The sequence below is a fragment of the Phacochoerus africanus genome, chromosome 1 (assembly GCF_016906955.1).
Source record: "Phacochoerus africanus isolate WHEZ1 chromosome 1, ROS_Pafr_v1, whole genome shotgun sequence".
Classification (NCBI taxonomy): domain Eukaryota; kingdom Metazoa; phylum Chordata; class Mammalia; order Artiodactyla; family Suidae; genus Phacochoerus; species Phacochoerus africanus.
Window position 1 is genome coordinate 169,367,734 of NC_062544.1, and position 25,507 is coordinate 169,393,240.

General features: G+C 37.3%; 1 protein-coding gene across 1 annotated transcript in view; it reads left to right on the forward strand.

The window, feature by feature from the left end:
* Positions 1-18,660, forward strand: part of CPB1 (carboxypeptidase B1) — a 43,909-nt gene extending 25,249 nt beyond the window's left edge. The window contains exons 7-11 of the mRNA XM_047754866.1: positions 2,848-2,958; positions 3,045-3,135; positions 4,255-4,457; positions 16,505-16,589; positions 18,293-18,660. Coding sequence (XP_047610822.1) covers positions 2,848-2,958; positions 3,045-3,135; positions 4,255-4,457; positions 16,505-16,589; positions 18,293-18,480 — 678 coding nt within the window. The 3' untranslated portion in view covers positions 18,481-18,660. The remainder of the gene's footprint in view (positions 1-2,847; positions 2,959-3,044; positions 3,136-4,254; positions 4,458-16,504; positions 16,590-18,292) is intronic.
* Positions 18,661-25,507: the final 6,847 nt, after the last annotated feature.

Consider the following 25,507-nt stretch of genomic DNA (forward strand, 5'->3'; position numbering starts at 1 on the left):
TAAATAACACTGGTTTTATACTCATAATTCTAATGGTAAGATATGTGTGAAAACTCTTTTAAATATCCATGAGCTCATATTGATATAGATGATTAAATAAATAAGAGCGAAGGAACAACTCCATCTTTCTTTATAGAAGAATTACAACTAGTGGATATACAAACGCCCTACCATTAGAACACCATAGTAATAACTACTTCAGGAAAATCTACAGATAGATGCAAAAATTACTGGATAAAAGTTTAAAGAGGAATAAGTTATTTGCAGCATCAAAGTATCTCCCAAAATTTTGTAATAAATTACAAAGGCAAAATTGACAGTGGAGAAACCTAGCAGAAACTCCCTTAATCAAGTAATCAAGATTAACAATACCAGTGACACCACTAGTTTAACACATAATGAACATCATGTAACCTCTGACATTATACACTAAAAAGATATACCATCTTTTTCATATTCTTTCCCAAGATGGATAACCTCCCTCTGATCATTAAAAAAAAAAAAAAATCAGACAAACACAAGTTGAGGGACCTTCTGCAAAATAATCAGACCAGTACTCTTTAACAGTGTCAAAGTCATAAAAGACATGGAAAGACTGAGGAACTGTCACAGATAAGGGAAGACTAAGGAGATATGAAAACCAAATGCACTGTGGGATCCTAGATTGGATCCTAGAGTAGAAAAGGGGCATTAATGGAAAAAAATTAACAAAATCTGAATTAAAGCCTATAGTTTAGCACTGTACCAATATTAATTTCTTCACCTTGATCGTTGTACCATGGTTATGTAAGATGCTAACATGAGGAGAAGCCGGGTGAGGGGTATATGGGAACTCCCTGTATTTGCAACTCTAAGTCTAAAATTATTTCAAAAAGAAAAGTTTAAAATGTTGAAGTACTTTAAAATATAATAATATTATTACATGCAATATAATTTCTTTTTAAAACACTTCTGGTAATTCCCATTGTGGCACAGCAGAAACGAATCTGACTAGTATACACGAGGATGTAGTTTCGATCCTGGCCTCGCTCAGTGGGTGGGCAATCTGGTGTTGCCATGAGCTGTGGTATAGGTTGCAGACGCAGCTCAGATCCTGTGTTGCTGTGGCAGTGGTATAGGCTAGCAGCTGCAGCTCCAATTTGACCCCTAACCTAGGAATTTCCATATGCTGCACCTGAAGCCTCAAAAAAGAAAAAAAAAACAAAAACAAAACTGCATAAACTAAAATAAAATAAATATTTCTATATCTATTTTCAGGCTCTTGGTTTCTAGACATGCTATGTACCCAAGTGGTATTTTTTTTTTTTTTTGGTCTTTTAGGGCCACACTAGCAGCATATGGAGGTTCCCAGGCTAGGGGTCAAATCAGAGCTATAGCTGCTGGCCTATGCCAGAACTATAGCAACGTGGGATCTGAGCAATGTCTGTGACCTCTCACCACAAGCTCTGGGCAACGCCAGATCCATAACCCACTGAACAAGGCCAGGGATCGAACCTGCGTCCTCATGGATGCTAGTCGGGTTTCATTAACCACTGAGCTATAATAGGAATTCTTTCTTCTTTGGTTTTGTTGTTTGTTTGTTTGTTTGTTTGTTTTCCGGCTTTTTGTCTTTTTAGGGCTGCATCCATGGCATATAGAAGTTCCCCAGCTAGGGATCTAATTGGAGCTACAGCTGCTGGCGTACATCACAGTCACAGCCACAGCAACATAGGATCCAAGCCATGCCTGTGACCTATACCACAGCTCACAGCAATGCCAGATCCTTAACCCAATGAGCGAGGCCAGGGATTGAACCCACAACCTCATGGTTCCTAGTCGGGTTTGTTTCCTCCTTGCCATGACAGGAAATCCCCCAACTGGTATCTTTTAATTTCAGTAGTATTTTGCCATCTGCCCTCTAGAAGGAAAGAACTTTCATCATTACTTGGTTACCTCTAATTGTAGACCACTAGTAGAACATGGTTCTATAGTTCCTCCAACCTAAAAAGCACATGCTTTATCATGTGTTAATAAACATATGCGTCCAAAGCCCAAGGAGTATACAAAACTATTACTACCTAGAAGCCTTAAATATTTTAAAATCTATTCAAGCAACCCTAAGGAAGAATTAAATGTAAATTTAATATGATCCTGGGGCTGAAGAAATGTGACTAAGAGAACTCAATACATAGGCATGAAGTGCTTCATTCATAGATAAGGGTCCACAACATTTAGCAGGGAGAGCTAGACCATTAATAGGGTTCCCTTCTCAAGAAAGAGGAGCAAGAGGAGACTTCAATCATGCAACTTGGAGGTTTGGTGAGAGCCTCTCCAAAATCATGTTATCTCACTTCACAGTGGGAGGCTTTTTCATCCTTCTTCCATGTCAAACACTTCCTCCATTGAGACCATCTACAGGAAGTCTCATCAAAATTAAAACTGATTTCTAGATGATAGTATTAGGAAAATGCATGGTTGCCCATAGATATTCCTTACTAGGAATAGGACTTATTCTCATATCCTACTAACTTTGAAAAAAGTTATTAAAATGACTATTTCAAAGAAAATGAGTATTTATGTTCTTTCAAAGTCTTTATTAAATTTTTGTTCATCTTTAAAGTTAAAATATAAAGTAAGAATTATATGAATTACATATGGATAGAATATCACAGAAACAGCAGAATTAGAAACTATTTTAAACAAAACTATTAGTAATATTTTGCTAATTTCTTTTTAAATATTAATATTTACCTCAAAAGGGGATAGCACCTTTGTTACCAAAGTCAACATTCATCTAATTTATGTAAATTTTAACAGCATAATGCATTCCATTTTTCCGTGAGATTCTGCTTTGTAATTTATATACAGGCTGTTCTCACCTATGGATATGAGAGTCACATGACAGAATTCCTCAACAAGCTAGACTTTTATGTCTTGCCTGTGCTCAACATTGATGGCTACATCTACACCTGGACCAAGGTATACGAACCAATACTGAGGGGCTGATGAAATTAAAACCAGCTACTTTCCATTATACTTGTCCTAACCATGTAATGCATTTTCAGAACCGAATGTGGAGAAAGACCCGCTCTACCAATGCTGGAACTACCTGCATTGGCACAGACCCCAACAGAAATTTTGATGCTGGGTGGTGCAGTAAGTATCTGGCTGACTATTTTGCATGCATCTGTTGAAAAGCATAGGAGAAAAATATCAGAGGAAAACACAACAGTGTATAAAACAAGAAAAAATACAAAATTTTATATTTTAGAATTCCAACTTTCTGAAAGTACAGTTTATTTATTCAGTTAATAAAAAACGTACTGCTTACTCTATTGTGTTTCCAGCTGTGCTAGATGCCTGGAAACATAAGACCAAACAAACCAAACATAATCCTACTACTTGTGGAATGTACAATCTAGAGGAGACCATCATTAAATAATTATTTAAACAATTATTTAAATAAAATTATGACAATCACAATTTTTGATTCAATTTAAGTAAATGATTATAGCAATATAGAAATTTCTCATGTATATCAGTTGTCCCCTACTTACTAATATTCTTACACGATATTAATATGTTGCTTAGTATTACACAGGGACATACTGGTGATTGCATGTGCAACTTTTTACCCTATTAGCTTAAAAACACCCTAATCTTTAGCAAAAAAAGCCAAAAAAAAAAAAAGGGAGTTCCCGTCGTGGCACAGTGGTTAATGAATCCGACTAGGAACCATGAGGTTGTGGGTTTGGTCCCTGCCCCTGCTCAGTGGGTTGACGATCCGGCGTTGCCGTGAGCTGTGGTGTAGGTTGCAGACGCGGCTCGGATCCCGCGTTGCTGTGGCTCTGGTGTAGGCCAGTGGCTACAGCTCCGATTCAACCCCTAGCCTGGGAACCTCCATATGCCGTGGGAGCGGCCCAAGAAATAGCAAAAAAAGACAAAAAAGACAAAAAAAAAACACCCTAATCTTGTGACTAAATGTATACATACTTTATAATGTATACATACATGAGGATGATTATAAAAACTCCTGTGAGCATTGCTGTGGCTCTGGCTTAGGCTGGCAGCTACAGCTCCAATTAGACCCCTAGCCTGGGAACCTCCATATGCTGTGGGTGCAGCCCTATAAAGGACAAAAAGACAAAAGAAACAAACAAACAAACAAAAAACTCCTGTGAAAACTTAACTCCCTCTCTAATTTTAAATTTTGAAACATGCCCTGAGAACTTCGGTAGGTGACCATTTTCCACTAACAAAAATATGCTTTCCTAGCAACTGGAGCCTCTAGAAACCCCTGTGATGAGACTTACTGTGGATCTGCTGCAGAGTCTGAAAAAGAGACCAAGGCCCTGGCTGATTTTATACGCAACAACCTCTCTTCCATCAAAGCATACCTGACGATCCACTCATACTCACAGATGGTACTCTACCCTTACTCCTATGATTACAAACTCCCCAAGAACAATGTTGAGTTGGTAAGTGGTTGTGGTAGTATACATAGTATTTCACTGTTGAGATCTTTTAAATTCTATTCCTGGAAAAAAATTACAAGAACAATTTCTGGAAGTTTCATTACTGATTTTGGGTAACAGAAGTAAAAAATAAATAAATAAAAATACCACTACAGATTTACAAGGAATCTTAAATAGGCCAGATAAATTAGCTAGAAGAAATATCATTTTGATGCAAGGACTGATCCCAAACATGTGGTTAATTCACTAATCTTCAAAATAACAATAGTTCCACCTCCTCCTGCTTCAATACATTACTGACACAAATGATACATCTGGGATAAGTGACAAAATTTCTTTATTTCATACATAATCTTAATCAGAAAGTCAATTTTGTCAAGTTGCCTTGAGCTGGATTTGACACAGGCAGAGTATGGCAGATGTCATTAGGAGTTAAATACATGTGGTTGATATTGGGTTGTGATAAGATCCTAAAACTGCTTATTTTACTATTGGATTAGGTGAGACAGAGAAGTAAATCAATCAATGAACAAATGATATTTAATGGTTCCTTACTAGATATGAGAAATAATGCAAAGAAAATTAAGTATCCCTAACTCACAAAACTGGCAATCTTGTTGAAGAATCAGGAGATAATGACATGAAAAGTTAAATAATATAAGAGTTTTATAATAGTCATACTAACAAACATTATATATTAATGGATATTTTTTAAACAAGCAGGTTTTAATCCTTCAAACAACTTTTTAGAAAATGTATGAACATCTGGCTGCCAGAAATTGGAACCAATGACCTAAAAGAACAAGTATAAGATTTAAAGCATTCAAGTTATGCTGGGGAAAAAAAAAAAAAAAGTATTCCACTTAGACAATGACATAGATATTTGGCTTACCCAAATGCATAAATTCAAAGACCCAGTAACTTTATCAACTGGAAACTATTGTTTTGTACTTTCAGATTCAGTCTTTCATAGACCAAACAAAACATGTAATGCTGTAAATATTTTGTGAAGAGAAAAACAGAAAAATAACTCAGAATCTTAGAAAATGGGCAGCTAAGGCCAGGTCCTTTTCTTTTTTTAAAAAAAAAAAAAGCTATTTTTCAAAACACATCCCATTTTCCCTGTCCATTGCCAAAAAATAAAGGAGAACATCACTAGTTGGAACAATTAAGTACTTCAGTTTTCCATCATGCTCAGTCTGTAAGTGTTCCCAGGAGTGGGTGCTCACAGGCCTGCTGTCCCAGAGATGGGTGTGGTCAGTTCCTCATTCCAGTCCCAGATTTCTGGCCACCAGAGGAGAGGAGGTAGGGGATGTTGTTTGTTCAATTTATGTAAATATATTTAAATTGGACTTAGAAGAGAAAAAGGCAAAGCCATAAAAACTAATCACTAATGCATTAGTAAAATATTAAAACTAAAATTATAAACCATACTAAATATAATAAGAAATATATCCAGTTTGCTTATAACCAGTTTTAAACATAAACACTAAAAGACTTAATGCTAACATAAAAGCTTAAGGTGTCCTTTGGAATGGACTACTTCACAAAGTTTCAATGCTTTTTCTTATTTGAGGAATAAGTTTAAGCCCTTTTAGTGATAAAAATTGTGTTGCCCCACTGGCTACATACAATTATGATGTAGCATCTGGGCTGCTCTAAAAGTCTACAAATTATCCTTTAAAAAAAAGAATTAAGGAGTTCCCATCATGGCTCAGTGGAAACAAATCTGACCAGCATCCATGAAGATGCAGGCTGGATCCCTAGCCTTGCTCAGTGGGTTAAGGATACAGTGTTGCAGTGAGTGGTGGTGTAGGTCGCAGATGCAGCTGGGATCCCACACTGGTGTGGCTATGGTATAGGTCAGCAGCTGCAGCTCTGATTCAAACTCTAGCCTGGGAACCTCCATATGCTGCAGATGCAGCCCTTAAAAAGACAAAAAAAAAAAAAAAAAGAATCAAATAAGCTCTACCCTTAGAATCACATGAATAATTCTTGTTACTTCCTATGATTTATCAGGAAAAGACCCAAGACTCAGAGTGAGTTCACATGTGCTGCAACTGGTGTGAAACCATTGATCCACTGATACTCTTCTCTAAAAATCACTTTTCTATCCTCCAAAATTGCTTTTAAATTCTAATTAACAAAGAAGTAAAACAAAATTATATGAAAGTAAAACATTCATAATCAATTCTCAAAAAAAATACAAACTTCAAAATAATCTTATCTTAGATATTTATTTTTATACTGACAAATCTAATAAATTCAAGGAAAAGGACGTGCTACTTCCTATGTTTTCCAGGCAATGATAAGATAGGTGACTAAAATATAAAACTTATTTGCACTTATATCACAGGCATTGATTTTAAAGTTATTTTAATTTCTAATTTTTCTCTGTGATTAAACTTTAGCCTAATATCTAAAAGAAACATTAGATGCCATCAGTAAAATCTAAGTTGCATGTTATTTGATTATTTGATTCATTAGGGATCTAAAGTTAGTTTGGTTTAACCCTTTTAGATGGTTAACTAGAGATCCTTTCAATCTTTTTCTTATTTAAATCCAATTAACTTATTTTCTAAGCACATTTTGCTCTAACAATTGATAACTGTAGTATTATTACAAATATACATATTGCCAAAAGAGAATCTGAGTATCTCGAAAAGAAAAATATTGGCTTTTTCAGGGTTTTTATTTGTAATGAAGATATCACTTTAAAAAGGTAAAAAGCTTTGTTTTTGTCTTTCTTATTTTTTTAGGGCCACACCCGTGGCATATGGAAGTTTCCAGGCCAGGGGTCAAATCTAAGCTGCAGCTGCTGGCCTATATCACAGCCATAGCAACGTGGGATCTGAGCCCCGTCTGCAACCTACACCACAGCTCACAGCAATGCCAGATCCTTAACCCACTGAGCAAGGCCAGGGATCAAACCCATGTCTTCATGGATACTAGGTCAGGTTTGTTACCACTGAGCCATTGACAGGAACTCCAAAAAGGTAAAAGTCTTGATCTAGAAAGATCAATATTCCATCCAAATCTAGTGCCTCCATATTAATTCTCAATTAGAAAAGTGACTCCACTGTAGAAAACAAAAGATAGTAAAAGATTAATAAGATGAATTATTGGCACCATATCACATTATAGAAAACTCAAATTTTCTTAAAGGAATGCAAAGCATACTTTGTCTTATATAGATTTTAATTCTTATTTTTATATCTATAAAATGATAAGGTCATGTTATAGCAAAAAAAGCTACAATGAAATAATCAGAAGGAAATTAGTCTGTACAGTTAACACTGGCACTCTGGGTCCAAATTTAGGACATACTATAAGCAGCAATCCTTTGACACGTGAGTCATGATAAAAATGTATACAGCTTCATTTATGAAAGATCTTACATGTAGATTACCTGACAATTACTCATCATGAAACAACCTTCTGTGGGGAGAAAGGCAGAGATGGGAATGCAAAAGACCAGCGAAGTAAAAGTACAGAAGTAATAGCATGGATTACAAAGGCTGTCAAAAAATATATCTTCAGCAGATGAGTAAAAAGTTTGAGGAATCATAAGTGTATCTGACATACATAATGCTTTCCTGATTGCAAATTGCTTTTACATACACTGTATTATTTAAAGAAAGACTACAAAGTGCACTGTGAGTTTCTAATGGCTTCATGAACCACCCAGTTCCTCAGTGTTGACTTCTTCAATATAAAGCTACCACTATCTTCAAGGGACATTTTAAGGCACAGAAAAAGAATATACTTACATTTTCAAAATTCTAAAAGGTAATGAAATATTGAATTATATGACCTCTTCATCATCAGAGGAAACAAACCTAGGAGATATAGTTGAAAAGGTTCCCAAACTTATCCATATCTCTGCCTTTATTGACCATAGAGAAGCTCCCAATCTTTGGTCTACTTTCCCCCTAAAGATGCCTACATGGCCCTGTTAATAACAATAATTATCATAATACCATTTCTAAGTTCAAAAGCAGGAGCCCAGAATAAAGACTGATCAACTAAGTATCTTGACCCATTCCCCAAACTGTCCAAATGGAAAGCTGATGGACACTACACAAAGGTGCTGATCCAAGGCATGCATCTATCACTAAGTTTCTACATTAGAAGCATAGAGCTTCTATTTCAGATGGAAATCTTGGAATTTCTCTGGCTCTGCTTCCTCATTTTGAACTGAGATAATGAAGGCTTTACTGAGCCAACAACCATAGTAGAGGCAGCCTTGGGCCTGGAACTATTGAATACTGAAGATCCTGCCCAATTTCCAAAGATACACACACATATTTGTGTACATATTTGGTACTCCATGGAGCTAGTCCGCAAAAGACCATTCGTCAATTATTTTATCCCAACATCATTATTACCCTCTGACCCTGAACATTGCTAAATATTTATACTGGTCAGCTAATATCCCTGACTTCTCAGGGCCCAGTCTTTATAAGTCTGGCCCATACCTTCATGGATGGATATATATATATATCAGTAGAAATATGAACGTCTAATAATTTCTGAAACATTATTCAACTTTACCTAAAGAAAGAGATCCATTTCTAAAATCTAACACCTTCTAGTCAAGTACACCTTACTAGTTCTCAAAATTTTAGTTAATGAGCTAAGATAGAAACCCACTGCTCCACCCAAGCATGTAAGCAGAAAGCAAGACCATGATTAGAGATAAACATGAAAATCAGAGGGAGGAAATATTGTGATTAGGAGGTGGACAATTGCAGGGCCATGTGCACACTCAAACACAGCTGTCACCATGTCTCTGCCTAATAACAAGAGTAACAAGGTCACAGTCCCTCTCTCAGGCAGGCTTTCAGCAACTAAGGCAGATGGACTTGAGGCACAAAAGATTTACTTCAGGAATTTTCTCAAAATTTCTAATCTCACTTATAAGACAAAAAAATTTTAAATGACAACAACAGAGTTTCTTGAATTAGAGAAACTGGTTGCTGATTTCCCACTATACATTTTAAGTGGCTTCTTGGTCTGTTGACATTCTTCTACAGAGCCTGATCAATAATACATGATTCATCAGGCAATTACCAGAAATTCCACTGAGCACCTATTAAGTGCTCCGTATAAACCACAGTTCCTGCCACTGAGAATGCAGGATCATATTGAAATGGCAAGACTTGGATATCAGAAACCACACAAGGGAAGTACAGAATTGGAAGTCTCCAACTAGGGAAACTGTTGTAGTAGAGATTCAGGGTAGGAAACAACAATGTGTGATGAAGCTATTCAGTGAAGGTTACAGGGAGGACATACAGTTGTTCAGAGCCTTGAAGGATGAACAGAATGTAAGTGACAAAGGAAGGAAACGAGCATTTTAGTCAGAGAGAAGAGGCAACAAATGTGCAACGGTGGGACTGAAAAATGGAGCTGAGGAAGGCCATGGAAGGGGGGCAGGCTGTTATGAGTGTTCTCATGTGGGAAGAGTGGGAGTGAGGTAACCAAATTATGGAGGGGCTTGAATATCAGAATGAAAGTCAGAGCAGACCCTAGAGCCAGTGACTTGGTCAAAAGGATTGCCAGGTCAAATACAGGATTCCCAGTAAGATCTGATTTGAGATAAGCAACAAATAATTTTTAGGGTTAAGTACATTCCAAATATCTCATGGGACAGACTTATCCTGGAAAAGCATTATTGTTTATCTGATATTTAAGTTAACTGGGATATTCTGCTTCCTTTGCTAAATCTAACAACCCTACAGGTAAAGTGTGATTTTTTAGCTGGAGTGACCTAGCAGTGGTGTTTAGGAGGCACTTATACTATTGTTGGCAGAGGAGAATAAGGCATTCAGAGCACTTTCAAAACCAGTTGTCTTCCTTTCTAATTTCTTCTCTGAAATACTTTCTTCTTTAATGTAACTATGTCTTTTATCTGACTTTCCTTCAGGCTAACTTTTGCCCCCTTCTGTTCTCCCAGAGGACATTTGGCAATGTTGGGGGTACGTTTTTGGTTGTCGTAACTGTGGGAGTGCTCCTGGAATGTAATGGGTAGAGGTCATGGGAGGCTTATAAACACCTTCCAATGTACAGGACAGCCCCCACAACAAAGGATTATCTAGCCCATGTGTCAAAAGTGCCAAGGTTGAGAAACTCTGCCTTAAACAAAGATAAGAAGAGCCTCAATCCTGGCCAAAGGTCCCTGGCTTTCACAGGATTTACACCTCCTCACAAATAGTTTAAAATTTTCTGCACATCTAAAGTGCAAGAGAGGCTGTACATCTCCATTATAGAGAGCTTTTAAAAAAAAAACAAAAAACATTTATTTGAAAGAAGCACTATTGCCACCAAAAAAAAAAAAAAATCTGGACTTTGCAACTTCAGCTGACTCATGCTTCACATTTTAATTGAATTTTAAAGAGCTCAGAAATATATATATGCAGATCAGCCAAAGAAAGCATATGGTTTATATCTGTGAAAGCACTGCCATGCTCCCCAAGGGGTCTGCCGGGATAGACAGATTCTGCTCTCCTAAGGCAGGCCTTCCCCAACTCCTCACCTTTTTTTTCACCTCACAGCTTTGCAGCCAGAGTCTGCACTTGTTTACTCTCCTCTTTTATCACAGAAACACATTTGTTTTTTTCAAATCCCTAAGGCTTTATCTTTAGTCCCTGTCTGTAGGCCTTGGGGGCTTGTCCTTTTGCTCCAAAATTATAAACGTTAAATTCCTCATTGGTCCCTTGGTATATAAGTTACCCATTATCACAGAACAGAAGGAAGGAAACTGCAGTTAAAGATCATTTTGATTCTTCCATTATCACATGTATTCACCCAAGGGATGGTTAAACTCAGAACTTCGAGTTAGAAATGAAGTTCTGAAGAAAATTTCCTTTGAATTTGTTTAGATCCTATAGTCCGTTTGGGGCTTTTGTTTTCTTGTACTGTAATAATGAACCAGTGGAAGATTAGAAGAGTCAGCTCCTGCTGTCATGGCACTGGTTGTGTACATGGAGGTTGCAATGCGGACCATAAGCACAGTCATGAGACAGGGGCTTCCTGATCAGATCACATGTTACCTGGGAATGCAGGTCAGTGGAAAAGAACACCCTCACCTTATTCATCTCACCAGCCCCCTGGAGCTCAGAGCCCGGGGAAACATTACACTAGTTGGTCCTTTGTCTCTTGGGCTTTGAGTTAGATGTGACATTTTAGACTCTCTGTCTTTTGCTCTATGACCAAGGCCTCTTTTTAAGAAAACAGGTGACAAAAGAGAACATGCATAAGACGTGGTAGGAAACTCATATCTAAGGATTAATAAAGGCTGGCCATGTTTGGCCTTGACTGAAAGCAAAGTTTTCTCTGAGGCTGATTTATATTTAGCTTCCTTCTGTTCTTTACAATTGGTAAAACCAGCTCTAGCAACACTTCTTTTGAAGTATTCCAAGGCCACAAGGAGAAGTGAAAAAGAGCACAGGATTTAAAGCAAGAAGAACCTAGCTCAAGTCAGCCACTTATGGGGCTGCATGCCCTTGGGCAAGTTCTTTTATCCTCTCTGAGTTTCAGTTCTTTTATCTGTAAAATGGGGATAAAAATATCTAGCTCTTATCAAGAGCTCTTTGTAAAGTCTAAGGTTTTATGTAAATGTTAGTTCTTATTTTGAACCCACTGAGCAAGGATATAAGATGTCCCTCAAATAACAGGATATATAGAAAGTGCCCTTAATTAGAGTTTCAAGACATGGACCATGCTCTCTGATGTGCTATTGTTTCTGCCAATTTTTTGTCAGCTGTCTTAGTCCTTTTTTACAGAAATGCACAAGGAAAAGGAGTTACCTCTCTAGTATTTTAGCAAATGCAGGACTCACTTCTCTCTCTACCATTCCTGGCAGGGGTCATTCACCCAGCTTGGTTGGAACAGTCCCACCAAGCATGCTGCCTCACATGGCATTCCATTCTCTAGAAAATTCTGTGTTGATGAAATGTGGACAGATAATTTTGGGAAGATAAATGAGTAAGATTTGTAAAAATATTTGAACTCTTGAAAAGAAAAGACCCACACTGATTCCAGGGATTTTTGTTATGGTAATTGGAATTTAAAATATGATATTTTGGTTGGTTGATTAATGCCTGTTCTGACTTTTTTTATCCTTGGCCTCAGAGGGGCTAAGAGAAAGGATCCACAGACATCACTTGTTGTTTTTTTTTTAATTAATGGAAATAAGTAAAATGCACAATAGAGGTCAAGGTCTAAATGTGGTAACTCATCAGTTATCACTACACAGTACTGCCACCCTCCCCACAAGCATCGCCAGTCTCCATTTGGGGGAGGGGGTTACAGCCTTTGCAGAGCTCAGCACTCTGCATCTCCATCCAAATCAGACCTGAAGCCCTAGGATAAGACACAATCAATCAGCCATGTGCTAGTGTTATGCAATCTGCTGAGGATACAAAATGAATAGCCAAGTCTCCCTTCCCACCCATCAGGAGCTCACCTGAAGGGCAAAGAGATACAAAAACAAGTGGTTACAGTATAGAATGACAAGAACTCTGATAGAGGTGGGACCCCTCACAAAGAAGAGGGGCTCACTGCTCCCTAAGAGAATTAGGGCAGTTTTGCAAAGAAGGTGACGTTTAGACTGAATGTGAAAGAACAATAGCAATTCTCTTTGGGAATAAAGAGAGAAAGAGGATTCCAGTGAAGGGAGAAAGATACCTAGAGTGATGGAGGCAAGGAGAGGCAGGGAAGGTACAGAAAGTGGTTCAGGGAAACCTGGCCTGGAAGGAACATGGGGATGCACAGCAAGTGATGCAGCCTGAGAGAGAAGGTAGGAACTAACTCACAAAGACTCTTTATGTCAAGAGAGGAGGCTAGACTTCAGTAGAGGGTGAGAGATCCACTGAAAGATGTGGTGAGCGGATGCTCAGTGTATGAGTGATGAGGTAGAAACCAAAATGAGAGGGAAACTGAGGACAAGGAGAGCCAAGGCTGAGGCACAAACTAAATGCTCCTTCATTGGGCACCAGCGATAGGAACAGAATAATTACAATCTGACATATTGCTTCAGCATCAAAGGCAGAGTAACTGTTTCCAAATGATGTCTCTGAAGGCTTAGAAAGAACTTGGTTATCGCTTTGAGGAAAGGCAAAATAACCATTTTTATGTGGCTCTAATGGTAGTTATGACAAAATGATAAAAAGATAACAGATCATGAGTAAGCCCCTTCAATTTGTCAGATAACTCAAATATTATGTACACCAATAGAGATACCGGAGACTTGAAAGTCACCCGATACATGGGAGATCAACAAATAATGACAATGATCTTGTCTTAAATCGCATCTAGACTTCATAACTTCTTACATTTAGAACTAATCTTAAAGAATCATATTTCTTTTGTATCCATTTTTATTGATGTATAATTGACATATAGTACTGTGTAAATTTAAGGTGTACTATGTGATGATTTGATATACACATATACTACAAAATGTTTACCTAGGTAGTTTACACAGCCTGTACCTCACACAATTATCATTTTGTTGTTATGGTGAGAACCTTAAAGCCCCACTCTCAGAGCCATCTTCGACTATACAGTACAGTATTGTTAATTATAGTCACGTACTGCACATTACATGCCTGCAACTGAGAATTTTATTTCTACTAACTAAAAGTAAGAATTCAAGGCATAAAAGGATAAAAACAGAAGAGGAAAAAAAAACCTATGGAGGGTAGCTAGGGAAGAAGTAAGAGTTCTTTAGGATCAGAGGTTCTACCTTACAGAAAATAAGTAACTAGAAATTTCCTTGGATGAATGGCAAGTTAAAAAAAAAAATTGTAGAGGAGTTCCCTTCATGGCTTAGCAGTTAACAATCCCTGACTAGGATCCATGAAGATGTGGGTTTCATCCCTGGTCTTATTCAGTGGGTTAAGGATCCAACATTGCCATCAGTTGTGGTGTAAATTGCAGATGCAGCTCTGATTTGACGCCTAGCCTGGGAACTTCCATATGCCATGGGTGTGGCCCTAAAAAGAAAAAAAAAGATTGTAGAATAGTAGGAAACATGCTGTTTATCTACCAAAAGTACTAGTACCTCACTATGTTTCACATCTCTGAAAGATGGTTTGAAATCTATTCTGAACATTATGCAATGTTTATGGATTATTCTGATTTCAATCAGCTATAGGCCCCATACTAAAGGGTGGAGTGAAGATCTTGCTCTAGTATGTTGATTAGAATAAGATTAAATGATAGAAATAATACCTCTATATCACAACAGTAAAGATTCCATCCAGTATGTGGAGGCAAATATTAGCTTACCAGTTTGGAAAAAGGGTAATAAAACCCTAAAATGTTCAAGTTACTGTTCCAAAACTCTAAGAATAATAAGTTAGTTCTAAGAAACTGATTGCATCATTTCAGTGGATCAAACCAGAAAATCACGATTTAAGTTTTACAAGTCCTTTTAAATTTTCAAAACTGTTTGGGAGCTGAAACCCTTGGAGTCTTACAGCCATGCTCTCATCAATTAGACTTAAGAGGTTTACTGAACTGGTTTTAATATTAAAATGAGGCTTAAGGGAAGTTGCTACTTTGTAAAAACAGAATTATTCTGATGTCATCACCAACCTCTCAGCCTTCCAGGCATTATGCACAAGACTGTCATGATGCCAAAGTATGAAATATAGCTAGTTTCATAGCCAGAATGAATTATGGCTAATTCTCTTGGAGTAAACAATCAGATTCACAAATCTGTATTCTCTAGACAGCTCAGCCAAGCCTTGCTTTCCAAGTGATTCAGTTAAATAGACAGTATGTTAGCAGACACTATGGAGATTATGGCACAGGGAGGAGTTGGGCACAGAGCCTTCTCCTTGAGGAGCTGGATATAGGGTTAGGGGAGGTAAGCAGGTCTAATGAAAAGGTGATGCTGCTGCTTCTAAGGGAAAAAAACACGTAAGTTAATACTCACTAGTTTTTTTTTTTAATTCTAGAATTCAAATGTTCTGCATTTTGAAATGAAATAAATGCCCCCTATAAAATCTCTTCCACGCTGGAACTACCACTCTTCCTTAGAACTGTCCATCCTTAAGTATTTTTATGCTATCACTGAATGTTGCATTGACTGTCCAAACATTCATATGAATGGTTTCTAACACTCCTGCCCCAACTCATATAATCCTATCATGACTTAATCTTGGCTTTATAACCTGCCATATTTTCAGGTGGTTTTTGCATCATTTTGTCTAGGTTTATTTTGTATGTATTTGGTTTTTGTTTGTCTGCCTGTAATAGTTAGGCAACATCTTTGCACAACCATAAAGACCTCTTGCCTCCTGCTTTTCTCACAAGCTCCAGAAACAAGACAGATTTGCCAAACTAATCCTTAGATATAATCTAATTCTTCATATGCAGTGACATTTTACTATGTCAATAAATATGATATCTGGGACAGTTACAGATCATTACAGCCTCATTTCTCTAGCCTGAACTAAGAAAAATGTTTAACAGACCTAAATAAGAATTCCAGGGAAAGAAAGAGCAACTAAATTATATGTAAATTAAAAAGAAAGTAAAAGACTGTCCTCTGACTAAAACAGAACTTAGAGCTAGGACCAAGATTTTACTGTACCAATGATTTAAAATAAACATAAGGACCTAATTCTCAAACAGTAGGATAAAAAGAGTACTAATTATCCTCAGAGTTTTAACAAATCATTACTAAGTAACCACCAAGTAGCAAGCCCTGGGCTAAGCATGGGGGACACTGAGATAAAGCACAGAAAAAGTCACTGAGAACTCAGAGGGCAGCTAATGGTATTGACACAATAGGACATATTCTGTGTGTGACAAAAAGAGGCTCAGGGTGAGTGCTTTCAGAGGGTGATAGGGAAGACATCCTCCAACAAGAATCACTTGATCCTATGACTAAGTTAGCTGAAAAATGGGGATGGGAACTGAATAAGTTTAAACCACTAATCCGAAATGTGACCTACGTATCTCCAATGATGTAAAAATAATGTGTTTGTTTGTCAGTGTGTGCTTTCACTCACCTACTGCTGGCTGTTTTGCAGAATAACCTGGCTAAGGCTGCCGTGAAAGAACTTGCTACACTGTATGGCACCAAGTACACATACGGCCCAGGAGCTACAACAATCTGTGAGTCTTGGCTTCAGAACCATAAAAGAATCCACATGCCTAAAAGGCAACAAATGGTTCCCAGAGTCTTTCCTTTCTGTCATTTAAAGCATGTGGCTACTGCCTGATAGTAAATTTTTAATAAAATATGTCATAAGTTTTCTGCTCAGAAAAAAAAAGGGGGGGGAGTTATCCCTTTCAACCCACAGAAACATTGTAAACATCTATTGAGCATCTACCACTTGCCAGATCCTTAACGGGTACAAAGGGATAAAGGAAGGAAGGATGAAGAGAAGGCAAGAGGGAAGGAGAAAGGAGGATGGGGACCAGAGCAACTGTCAATGAACCCACAGTAGGGAAACAAGAAAACTAAATGTCAGTTGTCATACAGGTGCTAAATGCAGTGACTGAAGGATGCACAAGAAAAGAGCACACCCAAAGACTAACCAACCCCTCCCACAGTATCAGGGATGATTTCCCAGGATGATGACACAGAAGTTTTATCTGGAAGGACAACTGCCAGAGGAAAGCAATAAAAGAGAAGGTTGTCTTGGCTAAACAGACTGCAGGTTCAAAGGGCTACTTCAAGCTCAAACTACTTTCAAGGGATACAAGCAGCAAGAGAGTTAGGTAGGGGCTGGACCCCAGAGCCTTCCATGCTGTAGTTTGGATTTCACCAGCCAGGCAAATTGTGCAGGTCCCAACTTCAAATTTCTACATATATTTGCCTTGGCATGATTTCTTTCTGCTCCAGGTCTTAAATGGGCAGAAATACAAGAATAAAAGGCCAGTTTCATTATCAAGGGGCCTCTAATTCAAAGAGGCTCCAATCCTAAGGCTTCATGAAGAATATAGTTTTCTGTTTTCTCATCCTTTATTAAACTTACCTATATCATATAGGGTATACTATTTTCTTAAGTGGGCTCTATCAGAAATAATCCCTGTATTCATATATTGTCAACTTCTTGTCAGTTTTACTCAGGCTAGTTCAAAGAGGTTTCTTTTTCCATTATACTGTAAGCCCTTGGAGGGCAAGGGCTGTGCCCTTCCTTTGTCTTGGCATCTCCAGTGTTGAGCACATGGCCTGCTGCTCAATGAGAGCTATACAACTGTTGACTTAATAAATGTATGAATGATTGAACAAACACGTGACTGAATAAATGAATGACATCATAACTGTCATTGAATGAATAACTGAGAATATCTAATCTATGCCAGGCCATATGCCAGACCCTGAGGAAATAAAATGAAGGCACAAAATGAAGCCCTGCCCTCAAGCTGCTCCAATTTCATCATTCAGTACAGTTTTAGGAGGATTTAGAGTCTTTTCCTCTCATCAATCATCATGCAGTTTTCCTTATTTTTCCAGGAGATACGCATTCTTTTCCCAGAAACGTATATACTTTGTAAACAAATTACACACTGCATAGCATCATTTACTACAGCATATAAGCACACTGAGAAGTTTATATATTACAAACTACATTCTTCCTGGGGTATTAAACACATCACTCCCGCTAAGGAGACTTAGAGGTAAGACTGGACTAATTTTTAAAATAGCCCTCATACCTTTCATGATTCAGTTCACTAGAAAATCCATCTCCCCATGCTATTTAGTACAGGGAAACATTAGTAATTATAAAAGGAAGCTAATAGGTTTTTTTAATCTCCTTCTAGATTTAAATTTTTTTTTTCTCTCTCTCTCTTCTGTCTGCTCATTTCAGATCCTGCTGCTGGGGGCTCTGATGACTGGGCTTATGACCAAGGAATCAAATATTCCTTCACCTTTGAACTCCGGGATAAAGGCAGATATGGTTTTATCCTCCCTGAATCCCAGATCCAGGCAACCTGTGAGGAAACAATGCTGGCGATCAAATATGTTACTAACTATGTCCTGGGACATCTGTACTAGTCTGGAGTGCTAAAAGCCTTATTTCTAAATGTTGATTCCTGGTTTCTTTTCTTATCTTGAATTCCTACTTTTGTTTGCTTGGATGTTTTCCAGATCCTAATCTTTCTTTTAAGCTCCTGGTTCTTCTAAACTACCTGGATCTTTAATACTGATCATAATAAAAGAGAATCGCTATAATTGAAAAAACTGCAGATTATCTACTTACTTGGGGGGGGGAGAGTAAACAAACAACGAAGCATGCCATGCACAACTGATGATGTAGTTCAGCCATACAGCTGTTAAAGTCCTTCGAGTACTGGCCAACCCTGGCAGAGTACAAAGATGCAACATTATAGTGGGGACCTGATAAGGAAAAAGAAATATAAGAGGAAATTTAGGATTGTAAAATGTGGTATAGATAAAACAATCCAATCTTGGATTAGTTTTTATCTCAGCTCACTCAAGGTATTTTCTGAGCTGTTTACTACATGCTAGGCAGTTTGCTAAGCAATTGAAACCAAAGCAGTGAAAAAGAAAGATAACATTTCTGCCATCAATGGTTATATAGGCCATGTGAGAAGGTGGGCATGAAATAAGTATTCAACTAATTATTTAATAATTAGTGGATTAATTTACATTGTCTACCTGATTGGGGGAGAAAGCTCTCTTGGGAGGTGCTGAAACCTGAAAAATGATTCATAATTAGCTGGACAAAGGGAGTACTCCTTCCAGACCCTGTAACTATGCAGACACTGTAAGAAGAAAGCCAGAGAAGGTGGAACTCAGAGCATTGAGGGGAGAGGGGCATGTGTAAGAGCTGATAAGGAAATCGGGAATCATATTAGGCAGGTTCAGAAGTCATGGTAAGAATTTAGAACAATGGTCTAAGAACAAAGAGAAGCCTTTGGAGATGGATCCAAAAAAAAAATACTGTTTCAAGTTATGTCAAAGAGTGTTCCATTCATGTTTCCCTCTAGGAGTTTTATAGTATCCAGTCTTACATTTAGGTCTTTAATCCATTTTGATTGTGTGTATGTGTGTGTGTGTGTGTGTGTGTGTGTGTGTGTGGAAAGAGAGAGTATATGGTATTAGAGAATGTTCTAATTTCATTCTTTTACATGTTCTAATTTCATTCTTTTACATGTAACTGTCCAGTTTTCCCAGCACTACATATTGACTATCTTTTCTCCATTGTATATTCTTACCTCTTCTGTCATAGATTCATAAGCAAAGGAAACAAAACCAAAAATAAACAAGGGGGACCTAATTAAATGTAAAATCTTTTGCACAGCAAAGAAAACCATCAATAAAACAAAAAACCCAACCTATTAAATGGGAGAAGATATTTGCAAATAATATGATCCATGAAGGGTTAATATCCAACATATATAAACAGCTCATACAAATCAACATTAAAAAAACAAACAGCCTAATAAAAAGATGAGCAGAAGTGATTAGACATTTTTACAAGGAGGAAATGAAGACGGTCAACAGGCATATGAAAAGATGCTCAACATAGCTAATTATCAGCAAAATGAAAATCAAAACCACAATGAGATATCACCTCATACTGGTCAGAATGGTTATCATCAAAAAGAATACAAATAATAAGTGTTGGTGAGATAAATTGGGCAGCCACTATGGAAAACAGTATGAAAATTTCTCAAAAAACTAAAAATAGAACTACCATATGACCTAGCAGTTCCACTCCCAAGTATAGATTTAAAAAAATTAAAAACACTCATTCAAAAAGATACTTGCACCTCAATGTTAACAGCAACATTATTTACATTTGCCAAGATATAGAAGCAAACTAACTGTCCCTCTAAAGATGAATGGATAAAAAATCATGGTATGTGTGTATACACACACACACACACACACACACACACACACACACAGAATGGAATACTACTAAGCCACAAAAGGAATGAAATTGTCATTTACAGCAACGTGGATAGACTTGGAGGGCATTATGCTTAGTGAAATAAGTCAGACAGAGAAAGACAAACACTGTATGATACCACTTATATGTTGAATCTAAAAAACACAACAAAGTAGTGAATAAAATAAAAAAGAAGCAGATTCACAGATATCAAACAAACTAATAGCTCTCAGAGGGGAGAGGGCAGGGGCAAAGGAGCAATACAGGGCTAGGAGGAAGAAAAGGGTTATTATGGGATTATGTAAAATCATTTGTGTGAAAATTATAAACCACTATAGAATTTAAAGACTCTTTCATTCAAGTGAAAGGGTGGGGAAAAATATTTCACGTCAATAGACATGACAGAAAAGCAGGAGTCGCAACGCTCATATCAGACAAAATAGACTTTAAAACAAAAGACATAAAGAAAGACAAAGAAGGACACTACTTAATGATTAAGGGATCCATCCAAGGAGAGGATGTTACCATCGTCAACATATATGCCCCAAATACAGGAGCACCCAGATACATACAACAAATATTAACAGACATAAAGGGAGATATTGATGAGAAAACAATCATAGTAGGAGACCTTAATACCCCCTTCACATCAATGGACAGATCCTCTAGACAGAAAACCAATAAAGCAACAGAGAGCCTAAAGGAAACAATAGAAAAGTTAGACTTCATTGATATCTTCAGGACACTACATCCAAAAAAAGCAGAAGACACATTCTTCTCAAATGCTCATGGAACATTCTCAGGAATCGACCACATATTGGGACACAAAGCTAATCTCAATAAATTTAGGAGCATAGAAATTATCTCAAGTATCTTCTCTGACCACAATGCCATGAAATTAGAAACCAACCATGGGAAAAGGAAAGAGAAAAAACCTACTGCATGGAGACTAAACAACATGCTACTAAAAAACCAATGGGTCAATGAGGAAATCAAGAAGGAAATTAAAAACTACCTTGAAACAAATGATAATGAAGACACAACCGCTCAAAATCTATGGGATGCTGCGAAAGCAGTGCTCAGAGGGAAATTTATAGCAATACAGGCCTTTCTCAAAAAAGAAGAAAGATCCCAAATTGACAACTTAACCCTCCACCTAAATGAATTAGAAAAAGAAGAACCAAAAAGTCCTAAAGTCAGCAGAAGGAAGGAAATTATAAAGATCAAAGAAGAAATCAATAAAATAGAGACTCAAAAAACAATAGAGAAAATTAATAAAACCAAGAGCTGGTTCTTTGAAAAGGTGAACAAAATTGACAAACCCCTGGCCAGACTCACTAAAAAGAGGAGAGAAAGAACCCAAATAACCAAAATTATAAATGAAAAAGGAGAAATCACAACGGATACAGCAGAAATACAAAAAACCATAAGAGAATACTATGAACAACTATACGGCAACAAGTTTGACAATCAGGAAGAAATGGACAATTTTCTAGAATCTTACAGCCTGCCAAAACTGAATCAAGTAGAAACAGACCAACTGAACAGACCGATCACTAGAAATGAAATGGAAGAGGTCATAAAATCACTCCCTACAAATAAAAGTCCAGAACCAGATGGCTTCACAGGTGAATCCTATCAAACATATAAAGAGGAACTGGTGCCCATCCTCCTTAAACTCTTTCAAAAGGTTGAAGAAGAAGGAATACTCCCAAAGACATTCTATGATGCCACCATCACCCTCATTCCAAAACCAGACAGAGATACCACCAAAAAAGAAAACTATCACCCAATATCATTGATGAACATAGATGCAAAAATTCTCAACAAAATCTTAGCCAACCGAATCCAACAACATATCAAAAAAATTATACACCATGACCAGGTAGGGTTCATCCCAGGTTCACAAGGATGGTTCAACATACGCAAATCAATCAGCATCATACACCACATTAACAAAAAAAAAGTCGAGTCATATGATCATCTCAATAGACGCAGAAAAAGCATTTGAAAAAGTCCAACATCCATTCATGATCAAGACCCTCGCCAAAGTGGCTATAGAGGGAACATTCCTGAATAGAATCAAAGCCATTTATGAGAAACCCACAGCAAATATAATACTCAATGGGGAAAAACTGAAAGCCTTCTCCCTCAAATCTGGAACAAGACAGGGATGACCACTCTCACCACTGCTCTTCAACATAGTTTTGGAAGTCCTAGCCACAGCAATTAGACAAACAAAAGAAATAAAAGGCATCCATATAGGAAGAGAAGAGATCAAACTGTCACTGTATGCAGATGACATGATACTATACATAGAAAACCCTAAGGACTCAACCCAAAAACTACTTGAACTGATTATTAAATTCAGCAAAGTAGCAGGATATAAGATGAACATTCAGAAGTCAGTTGCATTTCTGTATACCGGCAATGAAATATTAGAAAAGGAATACAAAAATATGATACCTTTTAAAATTGCACCTCACAAAATCAAATACCTCGGAATACACCTGACCAAGGAGGTAAAGGACCTATATGCCGAGAAGTATAAACCTTTAATCAAAGAAATCAAGAAGATGTAAAGAAATGGAAAGATATTCCATGTTCCTGGATTGCAAAAATCAAGATTGTAAAAATGGCCATACTACCCAAAGCAATCTACAGATTCAATGCAATCCCTATCAAATTACCCATGACATTTTTCACAGAACTACAACAAACAATCCAAACATTTCTATGGAACCACAAAAGACCCAGAATCGCCAAAGCAATCCTGAGAAACAAAAACCAAGCAGGAGGCATCACTCTCCCAGACTTCAAGAAATACTACAAAGCCACAGTCATCAAAACAGTGTGGTACTGGTATCAAAACAGACAGACAGACCAATGGAACAGAATAGAGAACCCGGAAATAAACCCTGACACCTATGGTCAATTAATCTTTGACAAGGGAGGCAAGAACATCAAATGGGAAAAAGAAAGTCTATTCAGCAAGCATTGCTGGGAAACCTGGACAGTTGCATGCAAAGCAATGAAACTAGAACACACCCTCACACCATGCACAAAAATAAACTCCAAATGGCTGAAAGACTTAAATATATGACAGGACACCATCAAACTCCTAGAAGAAGACATAGGCAAAACACTCTCTGACATCAACCTCATGAATATTTTCTCAGGTCAGTCTCCCAAAGCAATAGAAATTAGAGCAAAAATAAACCCATGGGACCTCATCAAACTGAAAAGCTTTTGCACAGCAAAGGAAACCCAAAAGAAAACAAAAAGACAACTTACAGAATGGGAGAAAATAGTTTCAAATGATGCAACCGACAAGGGCTTAATCTCTAGAATATATAAACAACTTATACAACCCAGCAGCAAAAAAGCCAATCAATCAATGGAAAAATGGGCAAAAGACCTGAATAGACATTTCTCCAAAGAAGATATACAGATGGCCAACAAACACATGAAAAAATGCTCAACATCGCTGGTTATAAGAGAAATGAAAATCAAAACTACCACGAGATACCACCTCACACCAGTCAGAATGGCCATCATTAATAAATCCACAAATAACAAGTGCTGGAGGGGCTGTGGAGAAAAGGGAACCCTCCTGCACTGTTGGTGGGAATGTAAACTGGTACAGCCACTATGGAGAACAGTTTGGAGATACCTTAGAAATCTATACATAGAACTTCCATATGACCCCGCAATCCCACTCTTGGGCATCTATCCAGACAAAACTCTACTTAAAAGAGACACGTGCACCCGCATGTTCATTGCAGCACTATTCACAATAGCCAGGACATGGAAACCACCCAAATGTCCATCAGCAGATGATTGGATTCGGAAGAGGTGGTACATATACACAATGGAATACTACTCAGCCATAAAAAAGAATGACATAATGCCATTTGCAGCAACATGGATGGAGCTAGAGAATCTCATACTGAGTGAAATGAGCCAGAAAGACGAAGACAAATACCATATGATATCACTTATAACTGGAATCTAATATCCAGCACAAATGACCATATCCTTAGAAAAGAAAATCATGGACTTGGAAAAGAGACTTGTGGCTGCCTGATGGGAGGGGGAGGGAGTGGGAGGGATCGGGAGCTTGGGCTTATCAGACACAACTTAGAATAGATTTACAAGGAGAATCTGCTGAGTAGCACTGAGAACTTTGTCTAGATACTCATGTTGCAACAGAAGAAAGGCTGGGGGAAAAATGTAATTGTAATGTATACATGTAAGGATAACCTGACCCCCTTGCTGTACAGTGGGAAAATTAAAAAAAAAAAATTTTAAAAATTTAAAAAAAAAAGACTCTTTCATTCAACAAAAAAAGGACAATTAAAAGCCATGGAAGATGTTAAATTGTAAATGACATGATCAGTTTTTCTAAAAAATACCAGCCAGGCCAAAATGTGGAAAGCAGATTGGAAATGAAACGAGAGGGTGCTAGGGACCCTGGCTGGAATAGCTGGGCCTAAAATGAAAGAGGTGAAAATCAATCTATAATTTGTACATCAAACATGACCTAAAGTTTTCCAGAATTAGAACTGAACTTGCTAATAATGTTGGAGAGTGTGCAAAGTTCAAATTTTAAAATATAGTATGTATTTAGATTAAAATTTGGGGCATTTCTCACTTTAAAATCATAGAAAAAAATATTACCTCATTGTTTTCCATGTGGATTCAAGGGGTACAAGATTCCATATCTAGCATAATATGTTGAAATATTTGTAACAGTGTTCTATTCAAAAACGAGCTCCATTAAAGTCCCAATGATTGTTTAGAAGTTGTCAAGCCAAAGAATGATTAATTGCATTAATTGTCCACTAGATGGTAGCAGTGCAGCTGCTACAACTTGTCAAGCATCTTCAAAATAATTTAGTAATAATACATCATTTAACTAGCCAGAGAAAAAGAGAGACCCTAAGGTGCAAAAAAAAAGAAAAAAAAAATTCCCATGAATTCTTCATCAGTATTGATATTGATTTTTTTAAATATATGTAGTTTAGTGAAATTTTCTTTCCCTCATTCTATTTGTTATATCCATGTGAACTGGAAGGTTCACTCAACCAGTTACCTGAGTGAAGTTATCTTGATAGAGGTGTACCATACAACTCATATACAGTTCCACAGGACACTCATTTA